The 24,025-nt window shown below is 43.1% G+C and overlaps 1 protein-coding gene across 1 annotated transcript; it reads left to right on the top strand.

Annotated features, from left to right (window-relative positions):
- LOC8073050 (aluminum-activated malate transporter 10) lies at positions 1,628 to 4,203 on the top strand. The gene is made up of 3 exons (XM_002438396.2): positions 1,628 to 2,092; positions 2,227 to 2,367; positions 2,495 to 4,203. Exons 1-3 carry the CDS (start codon positions 1,666 to 1,668, stop codon positions 3,946 to 3,948), a joined length of 2,022 nt encoding a protein of 673 aa, XP_002438441.1. The 5' UTR covers positions 1,628 to 1,665; the 3' UTR covers positions 3,949 to 4,203.

The raw sequence follows: 24,025 nt of genomic DNA, 5'->3' as shown, positions 1-24,025 counted from the left end.
GCTCACAGGTGGAGTGGTTTGTGCCTGCCAAATCAGCTATCTGTTATCTCTGAAATCTGACCATTGTAACAGTGCTCATTTTCGGTGCTACATGTCTAGTGCACCACCTGACATGTCTGGCGAAATGTGGCAAGTTCCAACCCGATTGCAACCCTCTTTGAGTACGTGCCCTATCTAATGCACCATCACATCGAGATGCATGGTGCACATGACATTTGCACATATGATGCACGGTGCCATATGGTAGGTGGACACTGAGATGCACGGTGCCTCTGGTTGCTCAATCCTTCACGCTGCAGACTGAGACTCCCTAAGTGCCCTATCCGGTGCACCATGGCAGGTGCACACTGAGATGCACGAATCAACCACCGAGATGCACGGTGCACTGTTGGAGCTGCCCGTTATCCGTCTCTTTGCGTACCTTCGTCTTTATTGCTTCGGGATTCTTCATCTTTGCGTCTCGGAGTCCTAGCTTCATTTGTGAGACACCAACACATCTTCTAGGGTCTTTCTTTGGTGTTGATCTTCTTCTCGACCTAATTTGTCCAAATCCGCACATGCATCATATTAAACTATAAAAAAATGTTTAGAAATATATTAATTCAACTTAATCATGTTGATCATCAAAGATCAATATCCAAACTAAGGTCTTGTTTGGTTCTCCACCCAAAAACTTTTTACTTATCCCATCGAATCTTTAGATACATGCATAAAACATTAAATGTAGATAAAAAACTAATTGCACAGTTTGGTTATAAGGCCTTATTTAGTTCCAAAAACTACCAAAAAATTTCAAGATTCTCCGTCACATCGAATCTTGTGGCACATGTATGAAATATTAAATATAGATGAAAACAAAAACTAATTACACAGTTTAACTGTAAATCGCGAGATGAATCTTTTGAGCTTAGTTAGTCTATGATTGGATAATATTTGTCAAATAAAAACGAAAATACTACAGTACCCGAGAGCAAAAACTTTTGCGAACTGAACAAGGCCTAAATTGCAAGACAAATCTTTTAAATCTAATTAGTACATAATTAGTTGTAATTACTACAATAACCTACATGTGCTAATGACAGATTAATAAATTTATCTCATAGTTTTCAGACGATGAGCTATGTAATTTGTTTTTTATTAGGCCAGTCTTAGTGAGGTTTTATTGGAGTTTCATGGACAATAAATATGCTGATGTGGCACCGTATTAGTAAAAAGAGAGGTGATAAGAGTTTTATGGAAGTAGATAGAGTTTTATGAAAATTAAGCCATAAAACATATACTGAGCATGACCTTACTATCCGAAAACCACTTCTAACATATTCGATAGGATACCCAAATTTTTTTCATTTCTTAAACTAAAGAAGGCTAAATGGCAAAGGGTACATTCTCCATGCGCACATTTACTATAGTTCCACGTTTAACTTCGATCGGTGCTTCGACTCACTTTCCTAACAAAGGGTAGAAAACTCGAGTACAGTACATGTCACTCCACGCGCTACATACTGAAGTGATTAGTGCCAGAGACCAACGTGCAGCCACGTCAAGCACAGTACCCTAGAAGGACCACCCCTGCTCCGTCCTCGGCTATATAAACCTCACCCTGGCCACGCCATTGTGGCAGATCATCAAGATCCGATCGGGATACGGTTATATACTACACAAAGCATGGCAGGAGCAGCAGCTCACCAAACCACTAGCTACGCCGACGACGGCAGCCCAGAATGGAGCGTGGCCATGCCGGCCGCCGCGGCGGAACACGAGAACACCAAAAGCAGCCGCCGGGCATTGGTGGTGCGTCGTCTCTTCTCGTGGTTGGTAGCGCCGATGCACGGCTTGGCCAGCCTCGCCACGACGGCGTGCCTGTGGCTGTTCTCGTTGGCGGCGGCGGCGCGGGACAGGGTGGTGGGCGTCGCTAGGATGGCGTGGAGGATCGGCGCCGACGACCCTCGAAAGGTGGCGCACGGGTTCAAGATGGCGCTCGCGCTCACCCTGTGCTCCGTCTTCTACTACGTCCAGCCGCTCTACGTCTTCACCGGCCAGAATGCCATGTGGGCCGTCCTCACGGTCGTCGTCGTCTTCGAGTACACAGTTGGTAATAACCAATTGCTAAGCTCCATCACTAGCTCTCTCTTTGTGAATCGTGCACACAGTAATAAACAATATAAATACTCCATCGACTTCAAATCGATTAATGTATTTATTTCTGCTGCGTCTCTATCTATACAGGTGGCTGCTTGTACAAAGGGCTGAACAGAGCCATGGCAACGGTGACCGGCGCCGCGCTGGCCCTCGGCGTGCAGTGGATCGCCAGCAAGTGCGGCAAGGAGTTGGAGCCCTTCATCCTCAGTGGCTCTCTATTTGTATTCGGTGCGTGCGTTATTCAACTCGATCGATTAACCATATGTAGCTAGCTGTTGGATGTACAGCTATATATACGTTGACGATACTGGCCTAACTAACAATTAATTGTTGCGACGTGTATGCATATATGCAGCCGCCGCGGCCACCTATTCCAGGTTTCTGCCCAAGATGAAGGCCCGCTTCGACTACGGCGTCACCATCTTCATCCTCACGTACACGCTCGTCGCGGTGGGAGGGTACCGCGTCAACGAGGTCGCCTTCATGGCACAGCACCGGCTGACGACCATCGCCATCGGCGCCATGATCTGCTTCGGCGTCTGCGCGTTCGTCTTCCCGGTCTGGGCGGGGCAGGAGCTCCACGACCAGGTCGCCCACAACATGGACAAGCTGGCTGCCGCCGTCGAGAGCTGCGTCGAGGACTACTTCTCGGAGGCTGCGGCCGGTGCCGACGTCGCCGCGCCGGCGCTGTCGGACAAGTCACATGGGTACAAGGCAGTGCTGAACGCCAAGGCCTCGGAGGACTCACTGGCCAACCTGGCGACGTGGGAACCCGCACACGGCAAGTTCCGCTTCCGCCACCCGTACCATCTGTACCAGAAGGTCGGCGCAGCGATGCGCTCCTGTGCCTACTGCGTCGACGCCCTCGCTGCCTCCGTCGGCTCAGAGGCCCAAACGCCAGCGCACGTCAAGAAGCACCTCGCCGGCGCCTCCGCCGCTCTAGGACGCCACTGCTCTGCCATGCTCCGCGAGGCGTCGGGCTCCGTTGCCTCGATGACGCGGTCCGGCCGCCTCGCCCTCGTCGTAGGGGACATGAACGCTGCCGCGCAGGAGCTGAGGGACGAGCTGAGGTGCCTCGCGCCGCTACTGGAGCTAGACGAGTCCACAGACACAGAGCAGGAGCAGAACATCACAACGTCACCGGCACCGGCGCCGCCCCTCATCGAGGCGCTGCCCCTGTTCACAGCGGCCTCCCTCCTGCTGGAGATCTGCACGAGAGCGGAGGGCGTTGTTAGCGCCGTCGACAACCTGGCCATCACGGCGAGGTTCAAGAAGGCTGACCACGGCGAGGAGACCACACACGACGTCGAGGCGGCCGTGCCCACGACCATGAGCACCATCCTCACGGCAGACGCGCCGCAGGAGACACACGCTAAGGCTGCGGTCGACCACGGGAAGACGGAGACGCCAACGGACGAGAGCTCCGCCGACCAAACGCCTCGGGACCAGGTCGACGAGCTCCTCAAGGTGCTCATGCGACGGCGGAGCACCAAGAAGTGGGCGCGCGGTGACACCAAGGTGTGCCCGAAGCCGCCGCTGGACTTCGTGGTCCACGCACCCAGCCCAAGGAGCCGGTCCATGGAACTCACTGTCACGGGCCATCATGCGCAGGTCGCGCCCAGTCCGAGGCACCGCTCCGTCGAGCTCACCAGCCACCCGCCAGTGGCGCCCAGTCCGAGGAACCGGTCGGTGGACTTTGCCAGTCATGGACCTGGCCTGCCAAGCCCCAGGAACCGGTCCATGGATTTCGGCAACCATGGGCCTGTCGTGCCTAGTCCTAGGCATCGCTCCATACTTGGGATGGCCTGAGGGAAAAAAAAAATCAAGCTTCTTGTATGTACCCTGCTGCCGTCATCCGAAAGGTAAAGATGTTGGAGTGAAGTGCCGACTGGATAGAATGATCGACTGCGGTCTTCAACTCTTCATCATCCTATAAAGCGCAGAACTCTGATAATCTGAAGCATTTGAGGTCAATTAATCTTTGTATTGTGTTATACAGAATTATTAATTTGAAGGTGCTTTCGAACACCCCAAAGCTATATCACTGAAGATTATTTCTTTGAATTAGAATGCATTTGTCCTGGTGTTTGAATTAGAGCCTGTTTGGTAAAGTTCACAATTAGCTTCATAAGTTGTTGTGAGCTATTTTTTTTTTTCAAACAGTTATTTCTAAAATAGCTTTATGGGTGAAGCTGTTTTTTTTCTCCTCTTACAAAGATATGAGTTTGGATGAAGCTAAAAAAGTAGCTTATTGCATATCTTTCCCTTATTTCTCTCTCATCTATGCATAAAGCAGTTGGTAAATCTATTTTACCGAACACTTTTTCCAAAATAGTTCAACTTAATCTAGAAAGTTGCTCATAAAATTATTTTTTAAAAAACAGTTTTACTAGTAAAGTTGAGTTATGCTAAACAAGCTTTAACCTACACTTTTTTCGAACTTAGGTGGGCATGCCGATGAATTTAGCCAAGGATGAGCTGATAGATAACGCCAAATTTCATTTGGGCAATCGTTCATTCAGATTGAGATTAGAGATGGGGACGTTGCTCCAAACGGGTATACATGGTTCTTCTAAATGAATTAAATAGACAATTTCTTCTCATTTTTTCAGTTAGTTCATTTAGGCCTTGTTTAGTTCACCCCAAAAACCAAAAAGTTTTCAAGATTTCTCGTCACATTGAATCTTGCGGCACATGCATGAAGCATTAAATATAGATGAAAACAAAAACTAATTACACAGTTTAGCTGTAAATCGCGAGATGAATCTTTTGATGTTTAGCTGTAAATCGTGAGATGAATCTTTTGATCCTAGTTAGTCATGATTGGATAATATTTGTCATAAACAAACAAAAATGCTACAGTATCAAAATCCAAAAAGTTTTCACATCTAAAGAAGGCCTTAGTTAGACTAGAAAAGAACCGCGAATATCGGTTTGGAGGGTCATCCTCATCCTTAATTGAGATGTAGCCAATGATTAGATTGCGCTTCTCTCTTCCGGCGCGCTTTCTCATACTCGCTGACGTTATAAAAAAGAAAAATATTTATTTTAAAATGCTATAACTTTTAAACAAGTGTCTGTTTTAAATTTCGTCTAACTAGTGTGTTCTATGTAGAACAAAACTAGACCCCACTTGCGTATGTTTCGAATTTTTTCTACCAGAAGCAACTCATGTATATTAACTTATAACATATAGTTTATAAATTAAAATTGTCTTAGTATTTTTCTTACATTAAACTTTGTTTATTAAATTATATGCTTGCAACTTGTATATTGTAGTTATGACGTTAAAGTTTTTTGTAGCACTCTAAATTTTGCTCCTTTGAAAATAGATAAAAATTGATTTAGTTTTGTATTTTTTGCACATGAAAACATAGGAAAAATAGTATTTTTTATCAAATTAAAATCTACCCTAATGATTAGCAATATTTGTGTGCATTCATGATGGTGCATATATTTTATTGTGTTTTGACTAAAAATTCAAAAATATTTCGAACTGATTTTAGAAATAGATTTGAAAATGGCTTTGAGAATAAAAAGAAGAAAACCTTGCCCTCTCTGGTTTTTGGCTAGAAGGCCTAGCTCCCAGCAACACAGCCCAGCTCGCGCTCCAGCCCAAGCTGGCCTGTTCGCTCTCTTTTTCTCTTTCGTTTCGATCTTGGGCCGCCCCATCTCGGCAGTTAAGCCCACGTGGGCATCCTCTCTTTACGCCCCTGCAGCTGATCGCCAGGTCCCGCCCTTGCTCTCACTGCCAGCACGAGCCCATCGGTCAGGCGCCTTCTCCTACCTTGAGTCGGAGAAGTCCTAGACTCTGCTTCTAAGGAGCTAGTCACCGAATCCCAAAAATCTTGGCATTTCATTAAGTAATCTACAAGCCAATCCACTTATAAGAGGTCCAAGACCTTCACCGCACCCGGGTTTTGCAATCTCCAGGCCACTGCCTTGGCCTAGCCCTTGCATCGCCGCTGTTCAGATCTAACCGAAAGGAAGCTAACGCCGATGGGTCTTCTTGTCACCTCTCCGAGTCCCATAAGCCATTGTCGAGCTTCGCGACGAGAAATCAAAGGTGCCCCACCCCTTATTCCTTTGTTTCTCACTCAAGTTCTCTCATCTTGCGTCACCGTGGTTCACAGGTGAAAGCCCTAGTTTGGTTTTGGATAATTGATGAAATCCTAGTACTAACCTCTAAACTAAGTATGTGTAGACTTAATGAGGTTGGTACATGCCAAGTGATGGAGTAAGAGATGATCATGGTGATAATGGTGCTGACACAAGATGATCAAGTGCTCAACTTAGAAAAGAAGAAAGAGAAAAATAAAACCCTCTAGAGATCAAGGCAAAGGTATTGCTTAGGGTATTAGTTTTGGTGATCAAGACACCATAGAGAGTATGATCACATTTAGGATAGATAGCCGTACTATAAAGAGGGGAATTCTTTGGCTAAGCGGTTATCGAGTGCCACTAGATGTCATTGTTCATGTGTATGCATTTAGAACCTAGTGAGCTAACTTAACTCCTTTGAAGAAAATGATTGTGAAAATGCTAACACACCTGCACTTGTTGGTACACACTTGGTGGTGTTGGCACACTTTTGGAAGGAGGTGGAGTTTGAAGGGTAGAGAGGGGTTTGGGTTCCTCTCTCCCTCCCGCTGAGCTTGCGAGGCGGGATTCAGCGCTTTTAAGAAAACAAAACACATATTTTTTATTGTGCTGGTGGAAAGTTTAGAGAAGTCGCGAGAGTGTTTTTCACTAGAAAACACTCGCTGGACGCTGGCCTCGGAGGAGTCGGACGACGAACCTGCGTCCGGTGCACTCTCGGTTTTTGGCATAGGTGAAAGCTGAGCACCGGACACTCAGCATCGGACGCGGGTCGGACACTGTTCGCGCATCTTTTGCCCCTGCGTGTTTGCAGTGCTCTCTGAGTAAGGGTTCGATGCTAAGGGGCGCGTTCGATGGTTCACGTTTGGTGATCCCGCGCGAAAACCTTCCTCTCTACGTACGGATCTGGTGTGCACCAGACGCGTCTGGTGCCTCCTTAAATAGCGTCCAGTGGTTTGAAAGTGACCGTTAGAGATCGACACGCGAGATTCAAGTTGGGGACATGTGGCTGTCCTTTGAGCACCGGACGTAGGGTTCGAGCGTCCGGTGGTCACCTGCTGCGCGTCCAGTGGTCTTGACTTCTATCCAGTGAATGAGCCAACGACTCTATTTGTTTGAGGGGCTTATAAATAGTTGTTGGCCGGCTTGGGGCTCACTATCTTGACATTCTTGACTACTTGACATCCTTGTGAGCCTAGGCAAACACCTCCCACTCATCTCTTTCATAGATTAACCATCTTTGTAAGATTGAGAGTGATTCCAAGTGCATTTGCTTGAGTGATTACATCTAGTGGCACTTGGGGATTATTTTGGCTACAGTTTTCTTGTTACTCTTATCGGTTGTCACCACCTAGACGGCTTGGAGCAGCGAAGGAGTATTGACACGAGTTGGTGATTGTTCGTGGCCATCTCCCGGTGATTGTGAGGGGCTTTGTACCGTCCTAGCGGAGAGCCAAAAGGTAACTCTAGTGGATTGCTCGTGTCATTGAGCTACCTCACATGTGGGTAGGTTCTTGCGGTGTCCTAGTAAGGATGAGGTTTGTGCTACACCTCTTAGCCACCGAACCACCAAGTGTTGGTCGACACAACGGGGACATAGCATGGTGGCAAGCACGTGAACCTCGGGAGAAAAATTGGTGTCTCAATTGTGTTTGATTGGCATTCTCCTGGTGCTTGATTGTTCATATATTGGTGATTGGTTCATCCCCTACGCGGTGGTATAAATACATCATCCTCTCCATTTACTTACCGCAAAATAGTGTAACTAGTATAGTTGCTCACTTTGTCTTGTGTAGCATAGTTCACCAGTGTAGCTTGTAGTGACATAGCTCTTGTGTGCCTAGTGATCATATCAACTAGAACTGTTGGATAGGTGGCTTGCAAACACCCCATTAGAGCTAGAGCAAAAAGCTTATCTTTGTTATTTACTAACCTCTTGCTCTAGTGAGTTTGTAGAATTTTTAAATAGGCTATTCACCCCCCACTCTGGCCATATTAGGACCTTTTAATAGGGACACACCGTCTGCCATCTCGAGCCACCAAGCATCCCCGACCATTCCCCGACCTCGAAAAGAGGTGAGTTCCCCTTGAGCTCCTCTTGCTTCCCACGCTCTTGGTTCATCGAATAGCACCTAAATCTCCTAATTGATGAACTCTAGTGAGGTTTTTGCGATTCTAGCCATGGCGCCGCCGATAGGACCATCGACGGCCACCTTGTTTTTCCACTGGGTCGATCTTCACCGTCCAGACGTAATCCAACGCCCACGAATAGATCTCACCCCTTTGGCCGCTGATTTTTCTAAAGAGCCCCTCCCCTTTTCATAATAGAACCCACAGTCCATGGTGGTTTTCAATAATGCATTTTTATTATTTGAAAACATAAAATGGTTTACTTAGAGGGTGTTTGGGACTGCTCTGCTCTATATTTTTTTAGCTCCGCTCCACGTTTTTTAGCAAAACAGTTTCAGCTCTGATCCATGCACTCAGTTCGAGGAAAAAGGATGGAGTTCTGAGAGCACCTAAAGAGGTACTCTACAAACTCCAGTTTTTTGTGGAGCTGCTCCATAGTGGAGTTTATGGAGCAGTCCCAAACACCCCGTTAGATTCAAAATATGTTTGCAAACAATTACAGTTTTGCCACTAATTTTCTTTTAGCCATAAAATAATCGTTTTAACTCCAATTTGATCCGTTCAAATTGCGTTAGGTTCATATTCACGAGATCTACATGTTACTACCCTTAGTTCAATAGTTTGCAAATTTTATTTTGGAGATTTTATTTATCTAATTACTTTACTAAAGGAAATCTTGGAAAATTCATATCTTCTCCGTTTTAGCTCTTTACGTCTATGTGATCGCAGTAATGCGTAGGATCATTTTATAAACTTTTTTTTATTGTTTTTCTACTGTTGGTGTACTATTCTAATTGTAGCTCTATTTGCTTCATGTATGTTTGGCTTCGATTGTTTTTGTGTTGATGATTGGTGATCGGGTATAGACGGTGAGCAGTATTCGGTCATGAAGATGAGTACCTTGACAACTAGTAGGATAGTAGGAGCAATTGGATCAAGGCAAGTATAGCATTGGGTTTTCTTTCTATGACTATGATCTTATGACTTGATTACTGTTTAAGCAACAAACGATAAAAATGACTTTTTAGCAACTTGAGGATTTGTCTATAAGCAATCCCCGATATTGATAGTGCAACCATGAGGGCTACAATGGCTCTAGCTTTAGCTCAATATGAAGACCTTTTCTAGCTTATTAGATGTTACCCATAAGGGTGCTAAAGGGGCTAACCGATTTGGGTATACTACAGCCTCTGTCCTTATGTATAGGTTGCGCGTCACTGTCCATTCTGAAAAGAGGCTCTATATCTACTCGCCGATTGGAAATCTTGCGGCCCTAACTTGTTAGATGAACTTTTGAAAGGCTTCATAGTGAACCCTGTTGACCTTCCTTGGTAGTGGGTTAAGAGGTCGACGTTCCTTGGGCAAAAGGGTAAATCATGACTCATGGGTAAAGATGTACAACCTCTGTAGTGTGTTTAAACTGGTATACTAGTCGTGCTCACGGACATGAGTGGCCTTGGGAACTTTTATATTAAAGATGATGATTCTTGTTATGTTATTATGCTCATTGTTTATTGTTTTATGCTCTATATTATTTATGTCACTTTGATGGGATCTATACAACTTTGATGCTATATTTATGGAGTTCGACATGGACTCACTCTTGCTATTTTCCCCACACTTTACGAGATGTTTTAGGCTTGTGATCAACCAGTCTATTTGGATCCTTTAGAGTGAAGTTAATACCCAAAGTTTGGAGTTATCTTCCATTATTTACTGCCTAAGGTTATCTTTGATTTACTAAGTATGTTATATAAATTATGCATTGTCTTTTTATATTACACCTCATTTGTAGCTATATGTGAGATTTGGCTTCTAAGACTTACATATGATGTATATTTGGTTTTGTCCTTAAAATTTGATATTACAAAGTGATATCAGAACAATGCTGACTGTAGGACACAAGCCTAGTTAGAACTGGATGTTTTAGCATGCTTCTATCTTTGCTTACTTCTTGCTTTCTCTTTAACCTTGATAATTGCTAAAAGTTATGCTTACTTTTGCCCAGTTCTATTATAAAACTTTTTCTCTATTCTAAATCCTTCCTCCTTGTCTATTTAGATGGCTCATAACAAGGAGACCATTGGCATGAAAGAGCAAATGGATCCAACTATGCCACTTTCAAATGCATTCGGCAAGGAGAAGCTTCTAGCCATGCAAAAACAAGTAGTGGAAGGAATGACTTAGAATGGGAACTCTCAACAGTGTAGCACAGGACCAGTGAAAAGACAAGTAGCAGAAGCTTGGAAAACTTTTCGAGCCAATGAAGATGTTGGTAATAATACGTTGGGATATCAGGATCAGTGTCATTGTTGTAAGCATTATGGTTTCCCCTGTCTTCGGAATAGGTCACCTAAAAAGGAAGTTAAGATAAAACTAAATTGTGTGACCAATAAGGATAAGAAGAGGAAGGTAAAATCACTAGAGCCAGTATTGGAAAGAGATCAACATTCAAATTCTAAGTTACATTTAGTTTCAAATTCTTGTTAGAAAAATCCAAACCTTAGAGATGAAAAAGCTCCTCAAGCTAACATCACTGTTCATGAGGTATGCATAGTTGGGTGGGCAATCACTTATAAAGAGTTTTAACCTTGAAAGATCAAGCAATGTAGGAAAAAAGCTAATCAGACGAAGATAAACCTTCAGAGTCAGCGAGCTGATAACATACTGAGCAACACTCTAGTGGAATATGACATCACAAAGGATCCAACTAAGAGAAAGTGTTATCACTACTGACAATTAGGACGTTATGTAAAATATTATCCATAGAAGAATCAACAGTTGCATCATGGAAATAACCACATCGAGTTTAAGATATAGGAGTTTGTGTTCCCTTATGTAATAAAAACGCTAGTAGCAAAAGTAGAGTCTATGTGCCTTGTGAACCTTTACTGCTTGGTTGAATTGTCTTTATGATTATGCTTGATTTGAATCTTTGTAATGAGTACCATGATCTTGTGGATTTTCTCTATAATTTCATTTAGTTTATAGGGCTACGATATAAGGATTAATAAAATAAATAGTTGGGTTTTGGTCTTCTCTTGTTATCTTATTCCTGCCTTTTCAGAGTATCCTGTCTTGATCGGTTTATATCTTTGTTCTTGGATGACCCAAAATCATGAGAAACTTCTGGATGATAGTAGACTTCAAGGTCCTTCTCTAACTGCAAGAATTACCCTCATAGCTATTATGGGTTGAGAGCTACGAAAATCACAAGATGATACAACTGTGCTGACAGGAATCTGGACCAGTTTTGATTTTGTACTGTTTTAGACAAACTTAACAGCATAATTTGGAAAGGTATTCTATAATAAAGTTGTAAAAAATTTTCTATGATTTCCAACGGTGTAAGATGCAACTTTATTGGATTAATATAACCTGAGTTATGACATATACAATTTGATGCTTCTGCACAGTTTCAAAGTCTAGATAGTTCTAGTATTTCCTATTTTTAACCAAATTAACATCAGAATCTGGAAAGAGTTATATACAACAAAAGTTTTAGAGGATTTCATAAGATTTTCGACCATTTAAGGCTTGTCACCATATGATTTAATTAACTCAAGATATGACTGCTGCAAGTTGCTGCGTTTGTGAAAAAACATTGTCGGGATGAATATTATGTTTGACTGTTATACCTAAACTTGAAGACAGAACCTAAGGAAGTCTTCTATAAGAAAGTTGCAGAGAATTTGATAAGCTCTCTAACATTATAAGATACAACTATATTGGATTAACAGAACAAGAGTTATACTTGTTTTACTTCAGTGTTTTTCATATTGCAAGAAAAATTCAGGATACTTGTTTCTTCCCTTGCACATAAGATCCCTAGGATGTCAGAAGATCTCAAAGGTAGTTAATGTCGGTGTTTTCCCCCCGGGGGTCACACCAACGAGTAAAACTAGTGCGTGCTCCCCTTCCCAGATGGTGATGCAAGAAAGACACAAAGATTTATCCTGGTTCGGGCAAGAGAAGGCCCTACGTCCAGCGGGGGGGGAGAAGTTTCTATTATCTTGCACCTAAGTGCTTGTACAGGGGTGAATACAAGTGTGGTGTGGATGGAGATGGAGTATGGTTGCTCTTCTACGTATGTCTTGTGTTGTATATCCGCTCCTGAGCTTCCCCTTTTATAGTTCCAAGGGGAGGCCTAAGTTACATGCATAGGCGACAAAGTAGGGGTCGATAGGGGTGTGGCGCGCTGACCTACTCGAGGCCTCCGTACCGGCGTGGCCTCGAACCGTCTTGTCTCGGTACCTTGATGATGATTACGCATGCCCCTGAATCCTGCTCCTGTGCGCCGTCCTAGACCGGTTTATCCGTTGCACGCTTGTACGTCGTGGCTGCAGCCGCGTCAGAGTGGTTGAGGTGTCGTCCTTCGTCGTTCGACCCTTCCCTGGGAAGGAACATGCCTACTCGAGGGTCAGGTGCCGCACAAAGCCTTGCTGAGCAGAGCGCTGACTTTGGGCGTCTCGAGGGGGGACTTGACAGGACGTTCCGACCACCTCGCTGCGCCCTGCCATGCTCTGGCTCGTTTGGTGGGCAAGGCTGCAAAAAAGAACGATTGGACGGGTGCTTGTTCCCTATCACGCTTCCCGTGACTGACGAGTTAGGTGAGAACGCGGCAGGCGCATTAAATGCCCTGGTTCCCGTGCCCGCGTCAGGCGGCGGGCGGCATCCTTGCGCTCGAGGCCTTTCGATTCGTACGAGCCTGTTTCCGTATTCGACGGTCGCTGTTTGGTCGAGCCCCAGTTGGTTCGCACGACGCTCTTTCTGTGTTTAAGGCTGTGGACGTTGATACTCGTGCATGCGACTGGGGGGCGTCGAATCGGGGACCTTGTTTTACGTACGGGTGCTCTCGTCATGTGCGTTAGTTAGGGTACCCCTTACTGATACCCTCGATAGTTAACTTGTATAGAAAAAGGTGCAAGCTACCCTTCTTGTGTCCTCTAGTTGACCTTTTCTTAAGGGGGTAGTCAAGTTAAAGGAGTTACAAGAAGAAAGATTGGTTAATTTAGATCATCTATAAGGACCTCGAGTATTCGGTGAGTTTGGTTTTTGGTTTCCAGTTATCTTCCCATTTGGAGTGAGCTAATATCAATAGAAGTATATGTTATTGCTGATACTCATGGCTTGGGAGTTGTGCTTATGAGGATCAGATGACACCAAAGTCTACAATGTTGTATGTAGGATGTGATAATGAAGCAACTCAACTGTGATAAAGGTACTTATAATTGAAACTTAGTGACAAAACCAACCTTGGATCAAGAGACTCGGTACAGTCAATTAAAAAGGTTATGAGAACTAGTCCCCAGTGTTCCCCAATCAATCTTATCTTAAGGAAGCGTAGTATCCCATGAATCAGGAGTCCTATATGACACCTCTTGCTGATATGTGGGAAGAGACTGATGTTCCGACTAGTGAAGGATGTTATGAGTATGATGAAGCTGAGTACTATCAAAACAACAATGTTGAAGAGTAAGTTGGGAGTGAATTAAGTCAGAATCCACAACGACGAAAGCAAAAAAGGAAAGGCCGTAAGATACCTCCTCTTGGAAGTAAAGCGCAACAAAACTATATCAATGGAAGAACGAGCAATGTGGATATGAATAACATTTAGGGAGCTACCAAAGTGGTGGGTGGCTATATTCAAGTAGACTTAGTACAAATTTTTACTCTGTTTGACCCTAGTGCTTCATATTCTTTCATTTCCGCCGACATAGTAGAGATGGATAAGATGGTGAAGTGTCCAATGAGGAAACATTTGTTAGTTCAAACCCTAGTGGGAGAAGCATAGGCAGATCAGATATGCTCAAATGTCAATCTTGTCATAAACAAGGAAAACTTCATTATAAACCTCATGTGTTAGAGTCACTTGATATTCCCATGGTTCTTGGTAATGGATGGTTGTGTGCACACAAAGGAGTGATTCATGGTACCTAGTGCACAATGCAATTAACAACACCGTTAGGGAAAAGTTGAGTATCAAAGTGGTTGACTCCTACCTGAGAAGGCAAATGCAGATTAAGTTTCCATATCTCTTTGAGTCGTAAGCCCAAAAAGTCAGTAGTCAAGATGGACTTTGGTCAATTATGAATAATAGTCACTCATTGGAAATGCTATTCACAAGTCATGATCTTGAGACATAAGTGTATACATTTGGTATGCAAGTTGAAAAGTTGAAAAAGTTATCAAGATCTTTTTGCTACTTCTCTCAGAGCATCCGAGCCTATTTCGAATCTTGAGGACGAGATTCATTTTAAACAGGTAGAATTGTAACACCCTAAATTTTTCTCCTTTGGAAATAGATGAAAGTTGATTTAGTTTTGTATTTCTGTGCTCATGAAAACATAGGAAAAATAATATCTTTTATCAAATTAAAATCTACCCTAATGATTAGCAGCATTTTTGTGCATTCATGATGGTGCATATATTTTATTGAAATGTATGGTTTTGACTAAAAATTCAAAAATATTTCGAACTGATTTTAAAAATGGATTTGAAAATAGCTTTGAGAATAAAAGGAAGAAAACCTTGCCCTCTCTGGTTTTTGGCCCAAAGGCCTAGCTCCCACCACCATAGCCTAGCTCGCGCTCCAGCCCAAGCCGGCCTATTCGCTCTTTGTTCCCCTCTAATGTTTCACTCTTGGCCCGGTCTATATCGATAGTTAAGCCTGCATGGGCATCCTCTCTTTCGCCCGTGCAGCTAACCATTGGGTTCCACCCTTGCTCTCACTGCCAGCATGAGCCCACCGGCCAGGAGCCTTCTCCTACCTTGAGTTGGAGAAGTTATGGACTCTACTTCTAAGGAGTTGGTCACTAAATCCTAGAAAATCTTGGGATTTCCTTAAGTAACCTACAAGCCAATCCACTTATAAGAGGTCCAAGACTTTCACCGCACCTGGGTTTTGCAATCTCTAGGCCACTGCCTTGCCCTAGCCCTTGCATTGCCGTTGTTCGGATATCACCAAAAGGAAGCTAACACCACTAGGTCTTCTTGTCACCTCGCCAAGCCCCATAAGCCACTATCGAGCTTCATGACGAGAACTCAAAGGTGCCTCACCCCTTATTCCTTTGATTATCGCTGAAGTTCTCTCATCTCGTGTCGCCGTAGTTTACAGGGACACACCGTCCGCCATCTCGAGCCGCCGGGCATCCCTGACCGTTCCTCAACCTCAAAAAGACCCTAGGCGAGTTCCCCTTGCGCTCCTCTGAAAGGTCCAAATGGCTAGAGGGGGTTGAATAGCCTATTCAAATTTTCTACAAACTCAACTAGACAAGTTGATTAGTAAAACAAATGACGAAGAAATTCTAGCACTAGCTCAACTAAGCTATGCAAACCACCTAAACAAATTAGTACAAGGCTAAACACTAAACCACAACAACAAGAGAAGGCTATACAAGCTAAACAACTAGCAAGGTAAGCAAGTAAGTAATGGAGTGGAGAGTGATTGTTATACCAGCATTGTAGAGAAGAGATGTAACCAACCAATCACAGACACAATAGAGAATCCTCAGCACGAGATGTCACATGAATTTTTACCAAGGTTCATTTGCTTCCTGGCAAGCTAATCCTTGTTGTGGCGATACACCCACTTGATGGATCATGAGCTAATTGGCGATTCAAAGATAAACCCTCACGTGTGCCGCACATCCACTCACAAGATGTGGATCCTTCAAGCCATGAGCAATCCACTAGAGTAGCCAATTGTGATCTCCCATGGGGAAGGCTCAAGAACCCCTCACAAATCACTTGGTGAGGCTCGAAACAATCTCCAATCATGAGCTCAACACCTCTGCTGCTCCATGTTGTCTAGGGTGTTGGGAAACACCTAAGAGTAACAAGAAATTTGTAGCAAACTCAAGGATCAAGTGCCACTAGATGCAACTCACTAAGCAATGCACTTGCATCTCACTCAATCTCACTAGAATTAGCAATCAAGCAAGGAGATGAGTGGAAGGAATGTTCTCTAGCTCAAAGTATGTCTCAAGTGTTCAAAGGTGCAAGAGAGAACCACCCAAGGCCGACCACCTTCTATTTATAAGCCCCCTTAACAAATAGATCCGTTAGGTCTTTCACTGGACAAATTCGGGGCCACCGGACACGCAGCAGGTGAGCCACCGGACGCTGGAACCCTATGTCCGATGCTCAAATGACAGTCACGTGTCAACTAACTGAAACTCATGCCGTCGATCTCTAACGGTCACTTTCAAATGTTTTTTCGCATGAGGTCACCGAACGCGGATCACTGGACGCTCTCCTGCGTCTAATGCTAGCAGTGGACCACTGGACATGTTCGATGCATCCTCACCGAACGCGCAAACAGTGTCCGGCCCGCGTCTGATGCTGAGCGTCCGATGCTCAGTTTTCACTCGTGCTAGAAACTGACAATACACCGGGCGCTTAGGCCAGCGTTCGATGCCTCCATGGCCAGTGTCCTATGAGTGTTTTTATAGTGAAAAACACTCCCACAACTTCTCAAAACTTGCCACCGGCGCAATAGAAAATATACGTTTCATTTTCTCAAAAGCGTTGAATCCCGTCTCGCAAGCTTGGCGGGAGGGAGAGAGGAACCCAAACCCCTCTCTACCCTAGGAACTCCACCTCCTTTGCAAATGTGCTAACACTACCAAGTGTCCACCACCAATGTGTAAGTGTGTTAGCATTTCACAAACATTTTGTCAAAGGAGTTAGGTTAGCATAAGACTAGATCATAATGCATATGCTCAAGATATGGACCTAGTAGCACTTGATTCGAGAGAGGATCGTGATTTCCCCTCTTGATAGTCGGCTATCTATCCTAAACCCGGTTAAACAGTTCTCTACTCATCTTAGACCGACAAAAGCAAAACCCTATATTTATACCTTTACCTTGATCACTTTACTCCTTGTCTATCACCATGATCTCCACTTCATGCTTCATCTCTTTATGATCATGTGGCCACTTTTCCATGCCACCTTGCACCTTCATCACATGTGTTGCCATGCCTAACTCAAATCACTTGGACACAAGGCATTAGCAACTTGGTGTCATTAATTACCAAAACTAAACTTGGGCTTTCATCTTCTTGCTTCCTGTTGGGTATTTTAAACGCAAACAGAAAAATCCGCAAGCGCACGGATACCGATGTAGCCTTCACCCGGGAGTATTCCAGAGTATCGATTTTCCACAGGGAACGTGAGTGTACTAATTAAGATTCAAGATCGGCCAAGGATAACTATATAATTATTTTTGGTGGGAAGAGAGGATGTTTCCTGAGAGTTCTCTAGTTGATCTAAGAATCAATAATTACTTCAAGATTATTTATATCGGGACATCAGAGCACTAACCACAGAAAGAGATGAGAAGGGGGCTAGGAAGGTCTGACTACGGTCCTACAAACACCGATCCGAACGAGGTGGAATACGTCGACCGTTAGGGCTGTCACTACCCTAAGGCTACCACAACAATCCGCAGGATTGGGTGCAATTCCAGGTAATTGCAAGACTAAACACCATGTCTAATCTATTAATTACTACTCTAATGTTTCAAAGATTAGAGCAATTGATGCAAGCGAGAATCCAATAAATAACTTGAATGTAAATAAAAGTAATTAAAGAACTCAGGAATTGTGAATTGAAGAACCTGGAGAACGATGAAGAACGAACAGTTGCTGCAAAAGTACAATGTTGAGGAAGATCCGACAGATCCGTCTCCTCCTCCGCTCTCCTCTTCTCTCTCCCTATTTTCTAGATTACAACTAGAACTAACTAGAACTAGAACTAGAGGAACTAGAACTAGAACTAGATGAACTAGAACTAGATCTAGATGAACTAGAGGTAGAACTAGAAGAACTAGAGGGATCCTCTCTACTTAGATGAAGAATTGAAACCCTAGCTTTGATTCTGTAGAAGAGGTATGATCTCCAGGGGCCAGGGGGTCTGGTTTTATAGTCCCTTCAGATGAATCTGGGCCGTCGGATCAAACCGACATTAATCGCATGGTTTTCCTTGATCCTTTAGGTCGGTGGAGCGTGATCCCCGAATTGGACTCTGATTGGGCACTGTAGCAGGGCGGGCGACCTCAGGACTAGGGCGGGCGCCCTGTCCCTGAGCCCTCTCGGCCTCCGCTTCGGTCCCGTGGCTTCTGGAGTCTTCTAGATGATAGAAAATTGCGCGGCACGTTAATATCTCTATGTAAACCCGACGTGTGGGCCTTTCTTCCGTATTTCCTGATAACCCCCTGCAGAAATAGACAAACACCAAAACTTGTGGAATTCTGTCAGATAAAACCCTAAGTCTACGTGTTAGTTGCATTTGGATCCTTTTCCATGATTAGTTGATGGTTAAATGTGAGCATTAAGGACCATCAACAAGCTCCCCCAAGCTTAACCTTTGCTCGTCCCTGAGCAAAGATAAACTCAAAAGTTTCTGCAATGGTTTCATACCTTAAAGATACACATGCGTTCAAATAAGATCTCATCTCTGGGTTAGGTTAAACTGTTAAGATTTAAACTTACTCATTTTACCTTTCACCATGGGGCTTGCAACCGTCACTTGTGTCTTAAGTACTTAAAAGATAGAACGGTCTAGTCAAGCGCCATGTCTCTTGTTCTTCGATTAATTATAGCTCTGGAGTTTTTACAGATTTTTAAATAAAACTCAGAGATTCCTTGTATGACTCTCTCTAGTCTCTCTTTTGTGGTATTTCTGGATCTTTACCAAGGCATGATGATATATGCCTTCTCTCAAAGTATGTGGTATTTGTGGTATGAGGCATAGTGACATTGCCTTCTCTCTCACCCTACTCTAATAAGGCTTTTGATATCTGGAGCTCATAGGTGGGAGACAGCTAATACATACTTACAAGACATTTATTGCATAGTCAAACCATAGATCCAGAAGATCAAGTCAATAAGTCAAATCAAGATATGCATGTGTGGCGAATGAATGGTGTATGGTGATGATGGTGATAACAATGGTGAACGTCTAATTCTATTTGTGCTCTTTTGAGGGGATACATACCTTCCTTGCTCTTTTGAAACTTTTTGAGGAGAATGAGATGCTATATATTTTCTTTTTATTTTCTCTCAGGTGGGTATCTTGTACCCCTAATTCTACTGTCGGACACTTGTCCATTTTTACCTCTCGTCTCACTTTTTCTTTTTTTCGAGGTTCCGAGCACTTGCCCCTTTTTATTTCCTCGTATTCACTTTTTTTCAGAGCACTCATCCTCCTAGAATAATGTAGCAAGTGGTAGTAACCAAAATATCTTGAGCATTTATTTCACAGGAAAAAACAGGAATAAAAGAATGTTTTTGGCTATTCTCTCCCAGATTAGGAGTAGAATATTTTTTGGGTGGTTCTGGAGATGGAAATGGGTGGATATATGTGGATGCATACTTCCGGAGTAGAAGCAGCATGTGTGAGTGAACGTGCAAGTGAATCTTGATTTTAACCGCATGACAAGCTCCTAAGGGTCTACACAGCTTGACCACACTCAATGCTCATAAGCAGTAAAAAAGTAAATGTGTGGCTCAAAGTCTAGCAAACATGTATATATGGCTGTGGTAGGAATTTAAACTCTCATCATACAGGAACTCATCATGCAACATTTTAAAGATTTTCAAAGATAAAATTCTCCAGAATTCTAGCATCTCTAGGAACAGATAAACAGCAGCTCAACCTTCCCATATCATATCCGTTAACGACTTAGAGTTTAGATCAAGTATTCTTTCCACAAGTTCAGGTTTAGAGCAGGTTTAAATTATAATAGTTATGCCTAAACTTGAGAGAGAGCTCAAACTTGAAAACTAGGTACATGGTAGAGCAACTATTTATCATATCCATGTAAGAGTTCATCATTGAAGTTCAGTTTGACCAAGACACTTTATTTATTTATTTAGCAAACTAAGCAAAGATATATATAAGCACAAAATTTTTATTTGGGTTTTCATGATTATGCATCTTTTTATTATTTGAGTAAAGTATAAATGCGAGTAGAAACACTTAGCTGGATAAATAGGGGTGCTCTCCCCCAAGCTAGATTTTGACGTAATTTCTTCTGATGTAGCTAGCAGGTGGTGGAGGTGTATTTGAATGTCAGCAGCACCCTGACAGTGATTAGGATGTCCTCCATGTGCTAGTCTTCTTTGAACCTTGAATTCTGTGGAGCTCAAATAGACAACAAAGCTTTGTGGAACTAGTTAAGTGTTAGCATAAAATATCTTAGCCGTTATCATGTTGAACTTCCTCTGATAAATATTACTCTCTTTGGTAGGATCATAAATTTATTTTTATATTTTTATTTTTATAGGACAGGAATATATTTATTTCATTTTTACGCCACCACAGTGAATGTACTTATGGGTTTTATGCCATGAGCATACTCACATGGGGCTTATTATTTTTAACATTTTTATTTTCTTTTCAAGATGATATGAACCTGATTAACTAAGCAAACTATTTTAAATAATTGAAAGGAAAAGGATAACTACCAAGTTTACCTCTTGGCAAGGCGTTCGGTGTTTTTAAGTCCTCCGAACGGGACTCTCCGTTTTCTCAATCATCCTGGAATTCGCTGGATGGCGTAGTCGGTGGTTCCGGCGGTGCCTCCTCTTAGTGTATAACTATCTTCTTTCTCCACACCTGACTCGGTGCTACGGTCTCCTCAGGACAGTTTTGTTCAAGCTGTATATCTTCAGACCTTACTACTTCTCCTTCGTAGTCTGCCCATCCGTCCTTGATGATTTGCCTTCTCTAGTTGTGGTTGCGTCGTCTTCTTCTTGTCCTGACCTGCTTAGAGTCTTCAACTATATAGTTAAGGTCAGTAAAATAGCGGCGTACCTTGTCAGAGGAGAAGTGCACGTGGACTTCTTCGGTTCCATTGTAGATGATTACTTTAACGGTGCTGAGGAACGGTCTCCCAAGGATGATGGGTGGATCATACTTGTCTTCTCCTATGTCAATAACCTTCAATCTTTCGAAATGTCTGATCTACCATCTGGAACTCAATATATGTTGGTTGTAGGGGCATGGTTCCATGCAGGAGCTGATAAGTGACTGCGGCCATTATGTTGACGTCCGATCCGGTGTCGTAGAGTGTCTTCTGAAAAGAATATCCATTGATTGTGCGCTCGATGCTTGGAACACCAGGGTCGTCCTTCTTGATCAAGAAAGGCGACTTGAGTTGATGATCTTGACCTCCTTGAGCTGCAGTGACCATCTTAGCTGACTCAGTCTACATTTGCTTGTTCATGTTCCCTCTGTTGATCCTCTTCCTTGGTTCATGTCGGGATTGCTTTGAGATTTGTGTAATCTTGTTCTTGAAGGAAAACGTCTCCTTCCTCCTCTTGATGTAGAAACTGATCTTGGCAGTACTAGCGTAAATGACAACTCCCGAGGTGTTTAGGAATGTCCTCCCTAGGATGATGGGTGCCCTCTCATCAGTACCAGTCTCTATTACTAAGAAGTCTGCTAGGGCGTACAAGGTACCAACTCGGACGCAGAGGTTCTTCAATATTCCCTTTGGGAAACTTAGCGTCTGATCTGCAAGCTGCAAACACATGGTTGTTTCTAGTAAAGGATGTGTAAAGAATTTTTCATAGAGTACCCTGGGCATAATGCTGACGCTGGAGCCAAAGTCGCAGAGTGCTTCTGGGAAGTCCACCATGCCGATGGAGATCGGGATGACGGGGCGTCCTAGATCGCCTCTCTTGACCGGCAGAAGGTCAGTAATTACTTCCACAACAAGGTTACTCCAGAAGTTACGTCCTTAAGCATCTCAGGGCAGTGATTGCCTAAGTTTCCAGTATCTCCAGTGTGTTGAGCTCGTAGATCTAGGTTCTTCACTTGGTGGAGTCTGGGAGTTGTAAAAGTCCTTCATATTTTGCTCGAAGTGTACCTGCTCATAGAAACAAGGCAGAGATCAAGTGCATGGGCCCTGTTGGTGGAAAACACCAACAGAACCAAAAGCGTATTTGTTCTCCTCTAACCTTAAGCATAGTGAGCAAGACAAAGTTGATGGATAATAAGATCATGCGTGTAGCATTTAAAACATTTGTCAGATCAAATCACTCAACCTAATGGAAAGATAATCTATCTATACTTATGTTTTTTTATATATATATCTTCCAAAGATTGAGTGTGCAACATTTTAGCTCATAAGATTAGGAGTGTGGGATCACAAAGGTGGAAGGACTAAACATGTTGAATTGACTGGGTTGGTTAATCTAGAGTTGTAAATCATACATGTTTGTCTCTTTTATTCATGTGAACACCAGAAATAAGGAGAAACTTATAAAAGTGATAGTCAAGTACCTTAAGATGTTACCTTACTTGAAGAGTGATGGTACCGTATCACCTTGTGGAAGCTTTCCTTTCTTAGCGGTTGTGCATCGTGTTTGTGGCACCCTCCATGGATCATCTCTTGTGAGCTATGCCTTCCTTGTGTAAATTGTTAAACTTCATATGCCTCTCTCTTTGTCTCCAATGTGAGTTTATCTCAGGACTTCCCAGGTCGATATTGAAATTTTTCCTGCAGGGGTTAGTCCAACAAAATATCCAATATCTACTATAGTATACTATCGGCTCAAAAATCAACCTAGACACCATGTCTAATTTGATTTAGGAGGGCATTTTAACCTAAGCATCATGCTTAATTTAAAACCCCTTGGAAGTAAGATCATCATTCCTAACTAAGCACCATGCTTAATTAAGAGATAAATGAAACTACTCCAAACCTAGACATATACTAAAGCAAATAAAGGTGGTATGAGAGCATTTATAGAGATCTACTCAAGTGGAGATGAAGTAGTGTGATTAGTATTTAACAAATTTAGCATGTCTCAAAGGTAGGGACAACCAACATAGCAACATGGCAAAGAATGGTTTTATGTAAAGTACTCCCCAAGCTTGAATTTTGCAAAATTCAAGTTTGGATGAATTTAATTCAATGTTGAATGATGATTGGTTGGACATACCTTGTGCTTGTCATTCATCCGATCTTCTTGCTCCAATCCTGGAAAGGTTAGTGACAAGAATACCCGAAGGAATATTTTTACAATTATCCTTATATGCTCAACACACAAGGTAATGTTGCAAATAATTAAAAGCTCATGTTACAATCTGATCAGTGCTTATTTTAGGACACTAAGCTTGTCCTTGGGAAACCATCAATTTATGTCGGCGAAGTGGTTTCCCCTCCAACGCTGACCTATATCAAGATCAACTCAACGAGATCCGCAATATTTAATATAGACATATGCATCGACAACTGCCCTTTTAAAGTTTTTATAAATAGAAAGGATGAGGGGGTTGGAGATCTCGAATGTGGTGATGTTGGAAAAACCAATGGATTGGGAAGATGTTGCATATGAGCATGGAGTAAATGAAGTGGCTATGAAATAAATTTCATGTTCATTAATGCATAGAGTGAAATCCATGTGGTATGGTGAAAATGATAAGGTGATTGTGGTAAAAAAGGAAAAGAAAAAGGATACACGGATGACTTGGTTCGAAACTAGCACAGCTACTGTTCCCCGGCAACGGCGCCAGAAAGCTTGTTGGGTATTTTAAACGCAAACGGAAAAATCCGCAAGCGCACGGATACCGATGTAGCCTTCACCCGGGAGTATTCCAGAGTATCGATTTTCCACAGGGAACGTGAGTGTACTAATTAAGA

The sequence above is a fragment of the Sorghum bicolor genome, chromosome 10 (genome assembly GCF_000003195.3).
Source record: "Sorghum bicolor cultivar BTx623 chromosome 10, Sorghum_bicolor_NCBIv3, whole genome shotgun sequence".
Classification (NCBI taxonomy): domain Eukaryota; kingdom Viridiplantae; phylum Streptophyta; class Magnoliopsida; order Poales; family Poaceae; genus Sorghum; species Sorghum bicolor.
This window is presented reverse-complemented; position numbering and strand designations above follow the sequence as displayed.